Source organism: Periplaneta americana, chromosome 8, assembly GCF_040183065.1.
Source record: "Periplaneta americana isolate PAMFEO1 chromosome 8, P.americana_PAMFEO1_priV1, whole genome shotgun sequence".
NCBI lineage: Eukaryota > Metazoa > Arthropoda > Insecta > Blattodea > Blattidae > Periplaneta > Periplaneta americana.
Window position 1 is genome coordinate 148,494,840 of NC_091124.1, and position 18,307 is coordinate 148,513,146.

At 35.9% G+C, this 18,307-nt stretch overlaps 1 protein-coding gene across 2 annotated transcripts in view; it reads left to right on the plus strand.

The window, feature by feature from the left end:
* LOC138705143 (transcription elongation factor SPT5-like) overlaps nt 1–18,307 on the plus strand; it is a 136,047-nt gene that overhangs the window by 66,141 nt on the left and 51,599 nt on the right. Inside the window, exons 12-13 of one of the 2 annotated variants that reach the window (XM_069833803.1) lie at nt 9,025–9,187; nt 17,039–17,157. In XM_069833803.1, the coding sequence (XP_069689904.1) occupies nt 9,025–9,187; nt 17,039–17,157 (282 nt within the window). The remainder of the gene's footprint in view (nt 1–9,024; nt 9,188–17,038; nt 17,158–18,307) is intronic. The other variant, XM_069833804.1, reaches the window with a different exon arrangement.

The following is an 18,307-nucleotide window of genomic DNA, read 5'->3' on the forward strand; positions in this document are numbered from 1 at the left end:
AAAATAAAGCGTTCAATTTCTATTGCAGCACACCGTAAATAATATTGTTTTCGCAATATTGCGTTTTATAACACAGTTCACACGTTCACAAGCATTCGATACGTGTGTTGTCTCATCAGCCTTAACTGCTAAAAAGTCAGCAGCTTTCTTTATTTCTTTGAAATCTCGTCATGGCATACAAAAAAAAGGCTTGAAGGATTTCGTTCTATATAGTGTTTGATGTGCTCTTAAACACTGTTGCTCTTTCCAAATGTTGCTTAAGAGTGCGTCTAATTCAGAACTAAAATTGATGAGGCCAAGAAAAATACTAGCGTTTAAAGATAAGCTTCCGTCTTTGTGACCTCTTAAAGCCAACTCAAAGGTCCACAAAACCGCACGCACATATCTGTTCTTGGTAATTTTATCATTATGGAGTTCAACAATCCAATTGAATCCAATTGTGTCTGTATGTTTGTTTGACCCAACACTGCTAATTTAACATTATTGTTGATATGTGCAGCTGAAGAATCGTGTTTTTTAATTCTTTCATTCATGTTCTTCAAATCAATCATATCTGCAGAACGATAATCAAAATTATATAGTTACTACGCACAGTCCTAAATTCAAACAGAAAAATAAATAAAATTCATAAAACGTACTTATTTTTGTCAATAAATGTTCCCCGTCGAACAATAGGCAAGGAAAACAAAGTACAGCGTCTTTTATATTGCAGCCGCATATTGCATTTTTCGTAAGTCCGAGTGTTGAATTTTCTTGTCACTTCTCTATTACTGTTCTTCGTCACTTATAATTTTAATTCATGTGTAGGTCTGCCCATCTTCTTTATTTTGATCTTTTCGTGTAAAGGTCTTATAGAAAATTACACATTTAAAAGATTTTGCACACTATTCATTGTAACATTTATGATGGAACGAGCTTGAGAACACATCTGAAAGTGCTCCTAACCCCTCCTACGCACACTGTACTGCCTCCGTACCATGCTCCAAAGCCTGCCAGTGAAACAGTACTACTGCGCATGCTCGAATGGAGCAGTGTGCCGCAAGTGTCGAGTGGTAAACATAAGTCCCAGGCGTCAACAAGAACAGTACTCATGCAGTGTTATTTTTACATAGTATTATAATAAATAATTATGTCGCTCACATAGTCTACTGCAGCTCATTGATATAAATTTAAAAACATGCGTTACTTGAAGAGGTGGTGCACTGCTCCTGTGCTCCTTAAGAGAAATCGCCACTGCACAACACTCCACTGATCAATCGTCAACACATTCGCTTCTTGCATGATGGCGCTCCTGCACACTTCAGTCGTACGGCTCGCCGGTACTTGGATCGAAGATTTCCTGATCGATGGATAGGTAGAGGTGGCCCAATTGCTTGGCCTCCACGCTCACCTGATCTGAACCCTCTCGATTTCTACTTGTGGGGCCATTTAAAATCATTGGTTTATTCGTCTCCGGTGCCTGATTTGGAATCCCTTCGGAATCGAATTGTGGCATGTTCTGAGGACATACGCAATACTCCTGGAGTTTGGGATCGTGTTCGCAGGTCAATGAGACATCGATGTGAGGTCTGTATTCAAGCAGGAGGTTGACATCTTGAACATCTTCTGTAATGACAACGACCTGCGGAAAGAAAAACGTTCTGGTGAATTTCAATGTTGTGAAGGTCATAACTCGGAAACACCCTGTATTACCATACATACAATAATAAATTATTCAGCATTGAAAATGTGAAACACACAACAAATACAGACAGAATACTGTGAATTACTTTTATTATACTCTTAAGAAGCACGTCTAGCTTTATTAAAATATTTTTCATCGAACACTTGTCCAGGCACTTTTCCTCACAGTTTAATTTGCAACATGCAATGGAAGAGAGAGAGAGTTTTGTCTATCTTCATTGGGAAAGGAAATTGAGTTTTATTTTGTCGCTCTATAAATAGAGACAAGGTGAAAAAAGCTGACAAACAGGTACCATTTGCTGACTTAACCTTAGAAAACGTTGATGCCAGCTTTAAAGGTGACACTTGGCAGCCCTGGGTGTGCATGAGACTCTTTAAGAAGTCAATATATTAAGATTCGATAAGCATTTAAACCAGAGGTGTCAAAGTGCCTGCACTACGTGTTCAAAAGAACCTGCACAACATTTCTTTAAGAGTGATGATTGTACTTTATCTTGCTAAAAAGTGAACCTTGTTGGATTTGTATTGCTTGAATTATGAGCACGTAATACAAGTGCTTGGACATTCCTAACTTAGACCAGGTTATGTCTGTTACCATTTCATTGGCTATAAAATATTTCTGTGCTATGTAGAAGATGGAAGTGGCCAATATTAACAATTCTGTAATGAATAACACTTCAAATCGTCAGACAATAACAACTCATGAATGAGTGAAAATGAAAATGAAAATGAAAATTTTACAGTCTGTAGGACTTCAATGACACAGGCGTTGACTTAATTGAAATTTTTTGCTGTAGGTTTCTCTACTTATCACATAAGTCGGTGGCGCAAATTTCGAAAATTTCTAGGTAGTGTATGGTATAGTTCCAAAATTACGATACTACTGAATTACTACATATGAAAGGATAAGTACTAGTACCAACAGTTAACATTAGTCATTTAAATTTATATAAAATATGAGTGCACTTATTATAATTTATTGTATTTATATTCAAGAATTCTCATCTCATACATTTCCACGTCGCTTGTAGAAGACACTAACCATTCACAGATTTGCAAATTTGTTTCTTTGTAATCATCGCTTGACTTTGAGTTTCTCTCAGGATTACATTGCATTTTTGCCATTTCTAGCTGCCGAGATGAAGGAAGGGTCAATACAGTCAGAAGTGCAAATGAAAGGAATTGTACTGTAGTCACTTGGTCATGTCAAAATGTGGTTTTAACTGTTAATTTTTGCGAGACATTCACCAAGCACACCCTGCCCCAAAAATGAATTTAGTCCCCTATAAGTAGTGTTTAATGATGAATCGCAGTGTATCCCATCTCACGTCATTGGTTATGTCAGTAGTCAAAATAGCTGTTTTTGTACTATTAAAAATCCGCATAAGGCAAGTTGAATTCCTTTATACATTTCAGAAATCGAAGTGTGGTATGTGGACAATGGTCACAGCATTATTGCGCTCTTTTATTTTAAGGGACATATCTCAGAAATATTGGTTACCAGTACCTTAATATTGCCATGTTTTTTAATTGATAGAGGAGGCAAGTATTTATGCTTACGGTATCATATTATACAGAATTACTTCACTGTACATATAACCAATTTGAATGTATATAACTCTTAGCTATGAAGTAAGATTAAAGACAATATACGAGGGTTGTTCCAAAAATATGCCTCCTATTTATTTTCACGGAAACTACAACAGAGGCAGATAACATAATAACACAATTAAATAGAGCAAGATTTCAGCTACATACAGTCATTTTTCCACATAGTCCACCCCATTCTTTATACATTTTTGCCAGCGATTAACGAGAGCCTGTATGCCGCACTCGTAAAAATTTGAACCAGCAAAGATAAGCCACTTTGTTACAACTGTGATGACAGCATTCTTGTCTGGAAAATATTGTCCACGTAATCCCTCTTTCATAGACCCAAAGAATTGGAAGGCTAACGCCTCTAAATCCGAACTGCATAGATGTGGTAGGACAGTCCAGCCAAATTTTACAACATGCTTTATGGTCGCGAAACTGGTATGGGGCCTGGTCTTATTGTGTTGCAAGCGAAAGGTTTCCTTCTCTGATCTGACTTCGGAAATTCAGGCTTTCAGCTTAGCCAGTATCTGCTTGCAGTGTTCAGAATTGATAGTTCCTCCAGGCTCGAGGATATCTAAAAGAATCACAACCTGCCTATATGAAAGGACTGTAATTTTCGTCACTGTTGAAACGCACTACCCACCACCTAACTGTGCTCACATACACTGTATCGTCTGCATACACCTTTAATAAGCGTTGATGGATGCCATTGAGTGCAATTTGTTCGGCAGTGAGGAATTCAGTAACACATTTCTGTTTCTTATGCACCTCTATGTCAGATACCATTTTGACAGACTGCCCTGCTGCCATTATTTATCGCACGACAACCAAACTAACAAAATATTAGTGTGAAGGTTCAACCTTTACTACAACGCCACTAATATTCGGCTCAGATGTTACAGGTCAACACAAAAAATAGGAGGCATTACTTTCGGGACAATTCTCGTGCATAAGTAATGATCACTTACGAAATTGACAAATTTTGATGATTTTTGGATGTGTTACACATTTATGCTAGTAGGAGCTTTTTCTGATGCCGTACAGTCAATTTGGTCACTAGTGTGCCCTCCAGAAGCCGTCATTTTTCCGTCTAATGACAAATGAAACCATAATTACAAAATTGAGATAATTGTCATGAAAAATATAAACGGATACATAAATGGACTATAATCCATTTCATAATTATGTATAGGTTACAGTAAACATAACACTATGACCCACAGTTTTCAACATGTCTGCCACTCTGAAGGATACACAAATGCAAATGACGGATCATCTTGTGCACTTTCGAAAGCATGTCAGGAGTGACCATTTGTAACGTGTACATGATCCATTCCATCAGTTTAGGGGGAGTTCGTGGTTTATTTACATACCGGTACACGTTCCTTAACAAATCCTCATGAAATAAAATCCAAGGGAATTTGATCTGGAGATCGCAGAGGGCAAGGGCAGCCACTTTTCTTCTTTATAACAGAGTTAAATGCCTGCGTGGCGTTTTGTTTATTCCATGCCAACAATGTGTTGATGCACATGATGCCAACTTACCAGATACACCAATAGCAAATGCACACTATGAATGGAAAAGTGACACTTTGCAGCAGGTACATTTATGACTAGATTGGCTGTGCACCAGGAAATATTTTTATTGGCAAGGATCATGCCTATTGGTAAAGTTTTCCAGTAATCAGTTGTTTATGAAAGACAATGTGATATAAGTATAATTTTGTTAGTGTTAACTAGACTAAATTAAAGAAAATCACAGGAGAGATTCATAAAATTTCACGTGAAGAACTCTTGAACATATTTCGAAAATGTTAGGCATGCATATTATAAGGAAATGGCTATAATTTCGGGCATCTGCTGTAAATAACAGACATGTCATGCTGCACAATAACCTTTACCCATATTATTGAAATACTCGGTGCATCCATATTATCGTTATCCTCATCATCATTGTAATCATTATTGTTATTAACCCTAGGATGCATTGGACCCGTATGCTATTTAATGAGGAATTACACATAAAAATGGAAAAATATTAATCTATTATTTAATTGAATTTGAATTTAGGGGTTTTTAATTGTGGAAAATAATATACAATTTTATAACTAAGTAACTTGTGAATATACAAATATATAATTGTATTCATTTATTTCTACAAGATAATAATGTAAGTTCCTAATGTTTTTCTTTGGGCATAGAAAATAATATAGGTTTATAACTAAGTAGCAAGTGAAAATAAGTTGTTCTTGTTACAACACAAACACATAATAATAATAATAATAATAATAATAATAATAATAATAATAATAATAATAAATAATCCGTGGCGCTACAGCCCGTGAAGGGCCTAGACCGACCAGCCGGCTGCTGGCCTCAAGCCCACATGCCGAAGCGGAGGTGGACGGTCATCCAACCAGAATGGAGGTATCGTGTGGTTAGCATGATGAGCCCCCCCAGCCGTTATAGATAGTTTGTGTAACCGGATTTCATTACCTATCGTAGCTCCCCAAGTGCATCACGATGCTGGTTGGACACCGGTCCCATACACTGGCCGAAATTTCATGAGAAAATGTCTTTCCCCATGAGGACTCGAATCAGCGCGCATTCCGTAACGTGAGTCCTAGGCAGGATGCTTTACGCCATGACGCCAAGACAACACAAACACATATATTTATTTATATAAAATAAAAATGTAATGTATCCACGAGGTAGAAGAAGAAAAACAGTAAGGAATAACCACAAAAGTACAGGTGTATCATATTATTGCACACGACTGTATTATGCTCCTGACAAACATTATTTGTACACTTGTAGCAGATAGATTCGGTATTTCTATCTGTCGCCATAGGACATAGGAAACATCTCCGCCTCTTGTTTTGATGGTTGCCACTACTGTTGTTACTTTGCACACTACTACCTAGATTAGTGATGAACTTTTCCATGTCCACATAAATCGACTTACGCAGACGGAGATTGAACGATCTTCTAATCATGTATGGTTGGACCATTTTCATTGACATCTCTTTGATGAATAGTCTCCACTTGTGTAAGAGTCCTTTATGGTACCTGGGGTGCTGGATACAATACAGAATGAATGCATTTAGAGCAGTAATGTCCAAAATGTTACACCGAAGCTCCATGGGCCAGCGTTTGGTTTGCATTTTACAAGTATAATTGTGCACTTTCTGTTCCATTACATCAACACCACCCTTAGTGCGACTGTAGAATTTTGCAATCTCAGGTTTCTTTTTGGGTGATGTTCGTGAACAGCATTATCATAGTACTTACCAGAATAGCGCTTTTGTTTTTCTTTGGGCAAAAACTAACTTTTGTCATGTTCTTGTGAAATACAAATACACTTTTGTTCACTGGTCGATTTGGCATTGGATTTCATTTCTTTTCGAATGTCTCTCTTGTTTTTGCCTAATTGATCCCACAATTGTTACTTTCTTCTCCAATATATATTGCGCCAAAGGTATATTTGTAAAATAGTTGTCCATGGTGATATTTCGGGCTCTACCAAGTACACAGCAATTTAGAAACTTCACAATATTGAGAGCCAAATCCTTCTGTGGTGGTTCTCCGATTTTTTCCCCGTAAATATACAATCCCGTGAACGGTATAACCAGTTGCTGCTTCACACAGCCACATAATTTTGATCTCGTAGTTCGCTGGCTTTTTTGGCATATATTATACAAAACTACAACGGCCTCTAAACGAAACCAGCTATTCGTATATTGTGACATTTGGTTGTGGAACCACTACTTTTCTGTACTGTTCCGTAAATATTTGCCACACATAAGAAATAAGAACAAGTTTAAGTGTTTGTAAACTAACCTTTCGTGTTCTCTTATCATAGAACCTTAAAAATCTTCTCATAGCTTCATAATGATTCACAGACATTGTAGCTCTATAAATGGATTGGAAAATTTACCAGGAAGAAATTCTCTTATTGGAACATCCCAAGATTTTTCTGCTCTCATATGCAACAAAATTCCAAGAAAAGCAACCATTTCATCTATTGATACTTCTTGCCATTTTATTTTCTTTAGTAGATAAAACCTTTTTGCTTCTAAGTTGATACATCTCACAGTTTCATCCAAAATATTCTGTGGGATAAATAAATCCCAGGCACCTCTGAGAGTAGCAGTTCCTAATCATCATTGTAATCATTATTGTTATTAATATTATCATCATTGTCACCATCACCATCGTCTACTCGATGCATTGTTCCTAGTGATCTATTATTGTTTCAATATACCCATCCCAAAGATCGTGTTCCAAATCTGTATGCGAACATGTGCACGTCGTAATACTGGTACAATATTTTATATCAATATTAAAATGTGAAATAATTTTCATCTTCTTCAAACACAAATACGGTACTTGTTAATAATAAATTTTTACAATGTAAATTGTATACTGAAGTAAAATTGCTAAAGTTGCTTATAAACGTACAAAAAGATAAGATTTCTTAACTTATTTATTTTTATTTAAATATGATTATACCAAGTAACATAATGATTTTTCAAGCGCTATACTGGAGAATTAGCACGGTCACTTTGAACCGTGCCGTTACGTTTAGCACCAAATTTAAGTAAATACACAATGTCACCAACATAAGAACGTGACGTTGGTGTGTGGCGTAGTTGGCGGGAGAAATTTTTTCTCTCTCTGTCTACCTCCTTCGTTCTGAACATTATTGAGAGATAGCACCACTGTTAGCGACAATGTGTATTTGCGTAAATATTGCGAGTAAATTATGACGAGTGCCTTAGATGAGAGGCTCGGGACAGAAACAGTTTTGCTGTAGCGCATGCGCGGACCTCTCATGCAGTGGGAGCGTGATCCTTACTTGAATTTATTTTTGCGTGTACTTGCAGATTAAATGATTGAGATCCCTTCTTGCTCCGGTTACAGGCCTTGCATTTACGAAGGTTATGTTATGTTAGGTTAGGTTAGGTTAGCTTAGCTTAGATTAGGTTAGGTTAGATTAGTTTTGGTTAGGTTAGCTTAGCTTTGGTTAGGTTAGGTTAGCTTTGGTTAGGTTAGCTTAGGTTAGGTTAGCTTAGGTTAGGTTAAATTAGCTTTGGTTAGGTTAGATTAGTTTTGGTTAGGTTAGCTTAGCTTTGGTTAGGTTAGGTTAGGTTAGCTTTGGTTAGGTTAGGTTAGCTTTGGTTAGGTTAGGTTAGGTTAGCTTGATTTGGTTCGTCCATGTAGTAGTTAAAATTATATAATATGACAGTTTTTAATTCGTAATATTGTTAAAAAATAATAGGCCTATAATGAAAGCGGTGAATAATTTCATGGTCCTTAATTTTTTTTTTCGTAAAAGGCTAGGTATTTTTCTATAGGCCAGAAATAAAACAGCAACGCCGTCATAATTACGTACTTTACGCTTTGGCGAACATTAACCGGAAATTTACTTTCCGTCATTTTAATTGTATTCCGTGAAACACATCTTTTTTCCTGTTAATTTCCTTGTGATAACCTAGTTTATTATCATATTACATCTTCATTTTCATTTAATGCATTCAAAAAACCTCCGTTGTACTACATAAAACCTTGAACTTGACTAATGGAGTGAATTATTTAAGAATATAGTCGCGAATTTGACTACCACCATTTCGATTATATTTTGTTTGATACGGCTCGGTACGGCCCGGTGACTAGTGGCCAGCGAGTAGAGTCGACTATCGATAATGGTCTGCCGTGCGTATTATCCAGTTGTTCCTTTTCAAGGTAACAATGTCACCTAGAGGAGCTAGTCTTGGAGGATTCATGTCACCCATACTCCCTGGAACGAGTCGAGGTACTCCTGTTGGAAGAGGACGTGGCACTGGTGTTCAACGAGACAGGGAAGTGATAGGACAGACTGTCAAAATCACTCATGGACCTTACAAAGGTATTTATTACACGGTATAGGGTGTTTCACAATGTTACACCAACACTTACAGAGCTAATTTCGAGGTAGTTTTAAACAGAATGAATGTGAACATTGGTCCTATTCCAAACAATTATTGTTATTTGCACTTATTTCCCAACTTGAGTTCATTATTACCGTATTTTCTCGAATACCCCGCAAACTTTTTTTTTCCGAAATATACAAGTAAAAAATGTGGGTGCGCTGCTTATTCGAAATGAAGTTAGCAGCATTGCCTGATTTTCTTCCTGTGCAACTCCTGAAGTGGCAGTGCATGCCATTATCTTCCTGCACGTGTATTTCAGTTGTCAATATTGTTTAATGGCTTTTTTAATTAGCAGTACATGTGTCAGAATCAAGTTCAAGTATGATAATTGTATATAGTTTGTGCGTCTTATATTTTCAATTCTGAAAATGATACCATTAAAGTTATGAGATTGCGATCCTTTCTTTGCAGCGTAAAACTTAAAATTATCAAAGATGTGGAGGAACATGGAAACCATGTAGTACCATACAAAATAAAGGTAGTTCATTTACTGATGTGTGCTATTAATATTGCTGGTATTGTGTAAACAGCCGATTAAGCAAGACAACTGACATGTGTGCAGTAGTGTGTGCACATAGGATGGGTTTGAAATGCGTCCTATTTCAGGATAAAATTTATTGTTAACTGAACTGTATTCATGTTTGCTTTTAATATTTGTCGTCAATACTTTTTTTTTTTGTCTATCAAAAATGGGGTGTGCGAACTTAATCGAGTACACCAGGTCTTCGAGAAAATGTGGAGTTTTTTTTTCTCCCCATCTCAATGCAAGATTACAATGAATGAATTTTTAATGTATTTTGCCTTCCGCAATATGATTTTACCGAGCAGGCTAGCGGAGTGGTAGAGGGCTGGCCTCGCATTCAGGAGGTCCGGGGTTCGATCCCAGGGGTGGGCAATCCTAACTGAGACTTTTCATGGTTTTCTCTGTTACTTCCAGGCAAATGCCGTGATTGTACCTCTTGAAAGTCCGGCCATGGACGGCGATCCTTCCCTTAATCCTTTCATATGTGTGTGAGTGAATGATGTGTAATGTCTTAAAAGTTTGTGTTGTATCAGAGGTGGTCCTGGATTGAGCTGGTCCCTCATCCGGGGAGGCCCTCTATGTCCTTGTGTGGTCAAAAAAGTATGTACTGTATGTGATCCATAGATTAATTCCTCTCCCAACAGGCCGCGGCCCTGTAAGGCCCGGGTGGCGTGGGTCATGTAAAATGCACCTAAAAGGGGGAGGTTAAACTAAGAGAAAGAAGAAGAGAAGAAGCAATATGATTTTTTTACGTTCTACTCTGAATTTTGGAGTCTTCTATGGGATTGGCTGTTCATCCTATTGTTTTCTGTTCTTTTCGTTTTCAATACTCTCTCTCAAGTAGACTATGGGAGATTCTGTGGTGGAAAAGGAAAGCAGAAGATAGGAACGAATGGAGCTGTGTTGTAGGGATCGGTCAAATCTTCTTGACTGGGAGAGTTTTTTTAATAATGTAAATAAAATAACTGTATGTTTATTTTAATTATTCCTAATATTATTTTTCCATTTACGAAACGTCATTTAAAAGTGACGCGAATGTTAAACTTTGTTTTGGTTGGCTGAAGTGTACCTAACAAATGAGTCTGTGAAAAGGGATCCTGATCCTATTACGTACAGTACAATCTTAGAAAAAATCGATGGCATGACTCTTGGTGGTAAAAAAGTTTAAGTATTGAAGAGCGGTTCACACCAGTACATTTGTATGTGTGCTGTCTCCTTTGAGTTCAAGTTGGGCAACTGTAAGCCTCTCTTCATGCTGTCTCTGTACAGTTTGCCCCAATGGAGTAGTCAGTAACATGCTGGCTTGCGACATCGGGGGGTCCAGATTCAATTCCCGGTCAGGTGGGGATTTTAATTTGTTTTTTATAACGTCGCTAATTTTTATACATGTTACCTGTCTGCATTCAATTCTTGGAACAACTGATACCAACACCTGTGAATTAATGCTTGGCTCAACTTGGAAATAAAAACCATGTAAGTTATACAGTGTATGTATGTATGTATGTATGTATGTATGTATGTATGTATGTATGTATGTATACTGCTTGGGAGATAAATTTTCTTTCCGAGATAAAACAAAGATAAACAAATTAATGCAAAAATATAAAAAAGACATATTATGGACCTAATACCTTGTTCATATGCCACCAGCATTTATCACCACCTGGCATCTTTGGGATATAGAGTCGACCAACTGCATGGGAAGCAGGTACTCTCTCCACTAGACTAAAATTGTCCATGATAGAAATGATCTGAATGAAGCAATGTAATACTCCAGGTCTTACTTAAATCATGAAATTGGACATTAACTTGATTTAGTTTAAATTAATGAGACGTATTTTGCATTAGCTGTGGAAATAAACCATCTTGTCTTCTCTTTCTTTTTTTTTTTTTTTTTTTTTTTTTTTTTTTTTTTTTTTTTTTTTTGTTTCATTTACTTTATCACACTACTTATTTATGCTAAATTATTTTCCCTGGCACTCGTTCTAGCTACATAGGGATAACATACAACGAAATAGAACGAATGTTATTACCTGAACTAGTGGTTCGCTTGTGAATCTGGTCGCTTGTCCTCTGATCATGTGCAGTGCCTCCTTTCTGGGACATATCTGTGCACCATCATTTATTTCTAAAAGTCTACAACAAGTGTTCTTCATTAAGTTTAGTGGCTATCTCGTTTAACTTAGAGGCTATTTGGACTTAAAGTACAGTACTGTATTCACAACGAAAATTGGAAATAGTTCTTTATAAATAATTGATTAAATGGCGATCTTACTCGTGTTAATTGTGTAAGCATGTGCGGCTTACAGCTGTTTCGGTGCTTCTTCACACCATCCTCAGAGCCTACTAGATCTCGGCGTCATCTCGAACTTCGCTGCCTGTTGTGTGGGTGTGTTCGATTGTTGAAAAGTGTTGAAATGTGGTGTCAAATAATGTGTGTGTTCTGAAATTGATCTGTGTGTTGAGAATTTGATCAGGCTGTGTTTTAGTGTGTCTGTATATTTCATATTGTTCTAGTGTGTTGAGTTTTTGGTTTTTGGGTTGTATGTGTAGGATTTCCAGGTCTGTATTTATGTTACTGTATGTGTGGTTAGCATTAGTTATGTGTTCGGCATATGTAGATGTATTGTGTCCTCTGGTTATTGCTTTAATGTGTTCTTTGTATCGAGTTTGGAATGATCTGCCTGTCTGTCCAATGTAGAAACTGTCGCAACTATTGCATGTGAGTTTGTATACGCCTGTGTGATTGTATTTATTTGCTTGTGTTGTTTGTGTGTTGAGATGTCTTTGTAGTGAGTTTTCTGTTCTGTATGCTATGTTGTATTTCTGTTTTCTGAATGAGGATGCGATCTTGTGTGTTTTTTTGTTTTCGTATGTTAGTGTGATGTATTTCTTGTGTTCTTGTGTTTGTTGAGTTTTTGTTTTGTCTTCCTTATGACAATAATAGTTTTTCATATTCTAATAGTTAATTTTTTCCGAAACATAGGAGTCTGGAGACATAGGCCTACTGTGCTACATATATCATTTTTCTAACCATCTTATGCAAGATAGAAAACTTAAAAAAATTGTTAGGGCCTACGCTAGATTTTGAATTCATGGTCATTTTATGTTTTGATTTCAAATAAAGACATAGTAAGGTTTTATTTTAAAATATTATATTCCATGTGCAACATTCCCGGAACTATTAATTTGTAGATAAGCCTACTGACATGAACAAAATCCGGCCTGTAGTTCAGGAAAAATCGCTGTACAAATACAGACGAATAGACAGATACACAGCATATCTAAAACCACTTTTTTCCGAATCATGCTGGAAGCGTTTATTGCCACGAAAATTTCAAAATATATATTTTTTTGTATCACTCCCGGTACAATACCAGTACTTTATACTCTTTTTATAATGACAAAACAGAAATTGTTATAATGCCATAATTACTGTGAATCGGACCCATTTTCAAATAGACATTTTTATTGAAAATGTCCGCAAGAATAAGCTCATTATGTGCTTATGTAACTTAAGTAAATCACTTAGCATTCATATATTTGATTAGCTATTACATTAATATTAAGAGAATTCTGTTATTACCAGTCACTGTAACATTACTGAAATAATTCAGACAGTAAGAATCAGTTATATGTATACTGATATACTAAATACTTGACAGTACTGTGTACCAGTACGACTAATTTTTAAAAAGATATTGAATGAAATATTACTTACCATGAGTGATGGAAACACTAAACAGGATGTGAAGTGCTGTGTTTTAACAAAAATATTATGTATTCATTTTTAACAGTCCTCTTAACTGTGCTAGCCATCTTCCTCTCCTATCATCCTGTCATCGGGTGAAATGAATCCCTTCATAAATATACTCTTACCTCTCAAAATGGAATTCTTTACACTACAAGACTAGCAGAATTCAAGAAAGCCTAAATAAGAGATTTCCAAACTGAGTGGTGTGTCTCTCTAATGGATCGTAGAACATTAGAACATTTCAGATGGGGGACATGGAAGAGTTAAAAGAACTTTAAAAAAATCATTAAGGAATTAATCACTTTAATGTGTTGAGTGTTCGTTTATATTCAGTTATTGGCATATTTTGTTAGTGTAAACTTGACAGTGTTGGCAATACCGAGAAATATGTCTGTACATATTTTCGACTGTTGACTGTCGACAAATGTGGCGTTCTTTCTCATTTCATTAAATCTCTGAACACATAGGTATATATCAGATTGGCATTCCCATGTTATAAAATTGCAACCTATAAAAGAGAACGATCACTTATTAAGTATCTCCACAAAAGAAGTCGCATGGGGGCTCTAACAATCTGGTGCCATCTCGCACACAGCACGAGTCTCAATGAAGATGCTTCGTGGAATGTTTACAGGGAGAGTCATGTCTCGTAATGGTGACTTTACATGGCCTTCGCGTTCACCAGACTTTTTCTTGTGAGGATACTTAAAACAAAAAGTGTATGAGAATCGACTACCGAAGAGCTGAAGGAATTCATCAGATATTAAATTCAGAACATTCCACTGGAGATGCTGCGCAAGACTAGAATTTTTAGGCAATGTGTAGAGATATGTTTGCGGCACAATGTAGCCCACTTCAGTGACATTATTTTCAAATCGTAACTATCACGTGAAATGCTTTTGTATGTGCATTGCAGTCGTGTAAATATTTAATAATCAATTTGGTATTATAATATATATTTTTAAATTTCAAACTAATAAATTCTGTCGTACCTTGCAGTTACTCAGTAGTTGCTGAAAAATAATCTTGCTACAGAAGATACATTATGTATATGTATTTTTCTGTCTTGCTGGAAAATAGTTAGTAGTGAGCATGAGAAATACTGTAAATAGGGACCTGAAAATTTCGCATTTGCGAAATCTGCGAATTTTTAAATTGTGGGATAGAAATTATTTTCCTTCATCTGATTTAGCATGATTTTCTAGCAGAATTGAAAGTGCGAAAAATGCGAATTTCCTTTCAAATTGTGAAATCACGAGAAAAATGCTATTTAATAGCGATATATCAGTAAAATGCATTTTTCAATCGAAAAACTCGTTATATGGTATATACAGAGTTATTCATAAGTCCGTGAAACATTAAATAAATTCACCATAAATGAATTATGCAATGGATGATGGTAATTGTTACGCTGACAGAGAGAGAAACTCTCCAAGTTTTTAAAGGAAAAGTCCGCGTGCATAGTTACTATGCTTTACCGCCAGGGATCAGTAGTAACAAATATGGCATTCAGTAAATGTGAGCAGTCATTTCGTGTTGAAATATGCTAGAACCTCGTCCGTTATGACTGTACAGCGATGATTTCGAAAAGAATTCCAGAAGTCAGCACCTGTTTCTTACAGTATCAGGAAATGGTATGAGAAATTCCAGAGTTATATGGACATATTGGAAAACTGGCTGATGCCACAGCTGAATGAAGACAGGAGCAATGATTACATCCTTCAACAAGATGCCTGTGCAACTCATTACCAAAAAGGCATGCGAGGATATCTCAATCAAAATTTACCACAAAAGTGGATAGAGTGTATGGGACAAGATGATACATTAATTCAGTGACCACCTTGGTCCCCAGATTTTACCCTGTGTGACTTTTTCTTATGGAGATTTGTCTTTGTGCTTCCACTCTCCACTAATCTTCAAGATCTTCGCAAATGTATCACTGCTGCTGTGACTCTGGTTGATTGTGATATCCTGATATGCACATAGGATGAAATGGATTATCACACAAATATCTGCCATATTTGCAAAGATCGATACATTGAGCATTTATGAAATATGTAAAAAATAAAATAAAAATAAAAAAACTTCGTGAGTTTACCTCTATTTCAGTATAATAGAATTTAGTATCCGTCGCTTACTTTATTATTGGTGAATTTTTTTAATGTTTCACGAAGTTATGACTAACCCTGTACATATAAACACAAAAATTAAAGGCACTTTTTAAGTCCATTGGATGAAGCTACATGCAAAAAGTGCACAAAACTACTCAGACAGCGAAGAATAAACTCAATTTTTAAGAAAAAGGACCCTGGCAGAAAGAACTTTGAGGTTATACCGAAGACATTCTACCCGAAGAATGTAGTTCTATTGAACAATGTTGACGAATCAAATATTGACATGTTTCCAGGATTTTCGAGTATACCAAAACAGAAATTCGAAGTGCATACAATTCATTTAAGAAGCTTACTTGAACAGAAGGTGAAAACTGAAAAATGTGACGTACCGGTAGTGAAAGTGTTTAATGTTTTAAGAACAGAGAATAAAGCATTTTCAGAATGTTGTTTTCAAGTATTGTGGACACCAACAAACAATGTTGACAATGAACGTGTTTTATCACAGGATGGTGCTGTTGTTTCAGACAGACGATATAATTTGAAGGAGGAAAACGCTGAACTGTGCACAGTTGAGAAATGAAAGGTAGAATTCATAAAGTTTCCTTTGGAAAAAATAGATGCTAATTTGGAAAAAGTAGATGCTAATTTTAGAAAAATAGATGCTAAAAATTCAGGTCCCTAGTAATAAATGTATAATATAAATTTATATCTCTTCATAAAAAAATATATTAAGTTTATTTTTTGTTATTGATACATTATTTCCTTCATTGCAGTTTTGTCTGATAGCTATTAGCCTACCTAGAAATTTATATTGTATTAAAACAGGTTACTGCTTTGGTATGAATTTTAGATACGATTTGTAAAGTGAATAGCAAAAGCTCAAGGCTGCACTTTTTAGGATCACTTTTAAGAATGGGCCCTGCTTTTTTCGTCTGAAAATCTGGTCACCCTAATCCGGAGAAAAAGTTTAATGTGAAGAGGAGGTAGACGTAGAATCTCCAGAATGTTGCAAGGGAAGCGTAAATTAATAATGTTATGTTTTGTTCAGAGTCGATAAGTTGATATGAGCACTGATGACTTAATCATGGAATTGATATGATATAATATATATTTCGTCACAGTATTTCTTACATGTAATGGTGGATCTCACCTTTTCACGTTAATCATGGAATTAGAATGACAGAAAAAATGAAGGAAACCTGTTCAAAGTTACTTTCAGAAAGTGCGTTGGAGAGAGAACAGTGGCACAGTGTTGGAAAGCAAGCTGTCAAATGACTGTCTCAGCATGCCTTTAGTTTCATTAGTTTGTGAGTATGGTACCATTTATTCTTAATATAAAATTTAGTAAATTACACATGTAATTAATCGAAACGCATCCAATTGATATTTTTTGCAGGTAATGTTGGCATTGTAAAAGATGCAACAGAGTCCACAGCAAGAGTTGAATTGCATTCATCCTATCAAACTATTTCTGTCGATCGAGCCCATATTACAAGCATTGAAATACACTTGAAGGTGAATATTGTGCATAAGTTTACTTTGATCTCTTTTTAATACCACTAAATGCAGATCTGTAGCAAGGTAGACTAGCAAAAATAATAATTTTATCTATTAATTTGAGAAAAATTCGGGAATCGAACCCGGGACCTCTCAGCTGTGTGTGCTGAGCGCTTTTGCCATCTGAACCATACCGAGACACGATCCACGGCGCCAGCCGAATTCCTCTCATTGTATAGTCTTATCAATAGCCTACTACCTGCATTTAAGACTTTCAAGCCATGTATGCAGGAGCGCATATTTAAATGACTTTATGGCCATTTTCAACAACAGTTTATGAATTATTGTTAGCATTGATATATACATATATATTCTTATATGAAGTCTCGCCATCCTCATGGGATAATCAATGACTATAAGTAGCCATACTGTAAATATCTATTAATTTGAGAAAAATTTGTTCCGGCAGTGGAAATTCTCAAATTAATAGATATTTAGAGTATGGCTACTTATAGTCATTGATTATTATTTAATGAGGATGGCGAGACCTCATATAAGAATATATATGTATATATTTCAATGTTAACAGTAACTCATAAACTGTCGTTGAAACCAGTGGCGTATACTGGTTAAAGGGTTTGGGCTACCACTGACCCTATTATTACACAAAATATATTTTAAAGTCCCTATAATAAAATTCCTTACATATTTATGTGAATTCCAGACGTCTTGATTGGGACGAAAATACGTTGATGACTTCGTCCTTGAAATTACAGTTGGGCCACTTGCAAAGTTTCTGTAGAAATGACTTTTCAATGGATATTAGTGCCAAGCCGGATAAACGTTCTTGTGTATGAGTTGATCTACAGTAGGATTTTATTCTCTTCAACGAAGAAAATGTTCTTTCTACCGATGCTGACGTAGCTGGTATTGTCACAATTAATGTTGCCAATTTAAGGACTTCAGGAATAACTTGGTTCAGCTGGTTTTCATATATGGCAGATAATATTTCATGGATAGGTTTGTTCGAAAAATCAAAGACTTCTGCTGAATATATTACACTTAATTCATTTTTAAAACGTACTTGATCAAAGTGACTGTTATAGGACTGAAATAATTTGTTCAGTGCCTCATTCGGGAAGTTTTCTCTATAAGCAGAACATTTTTG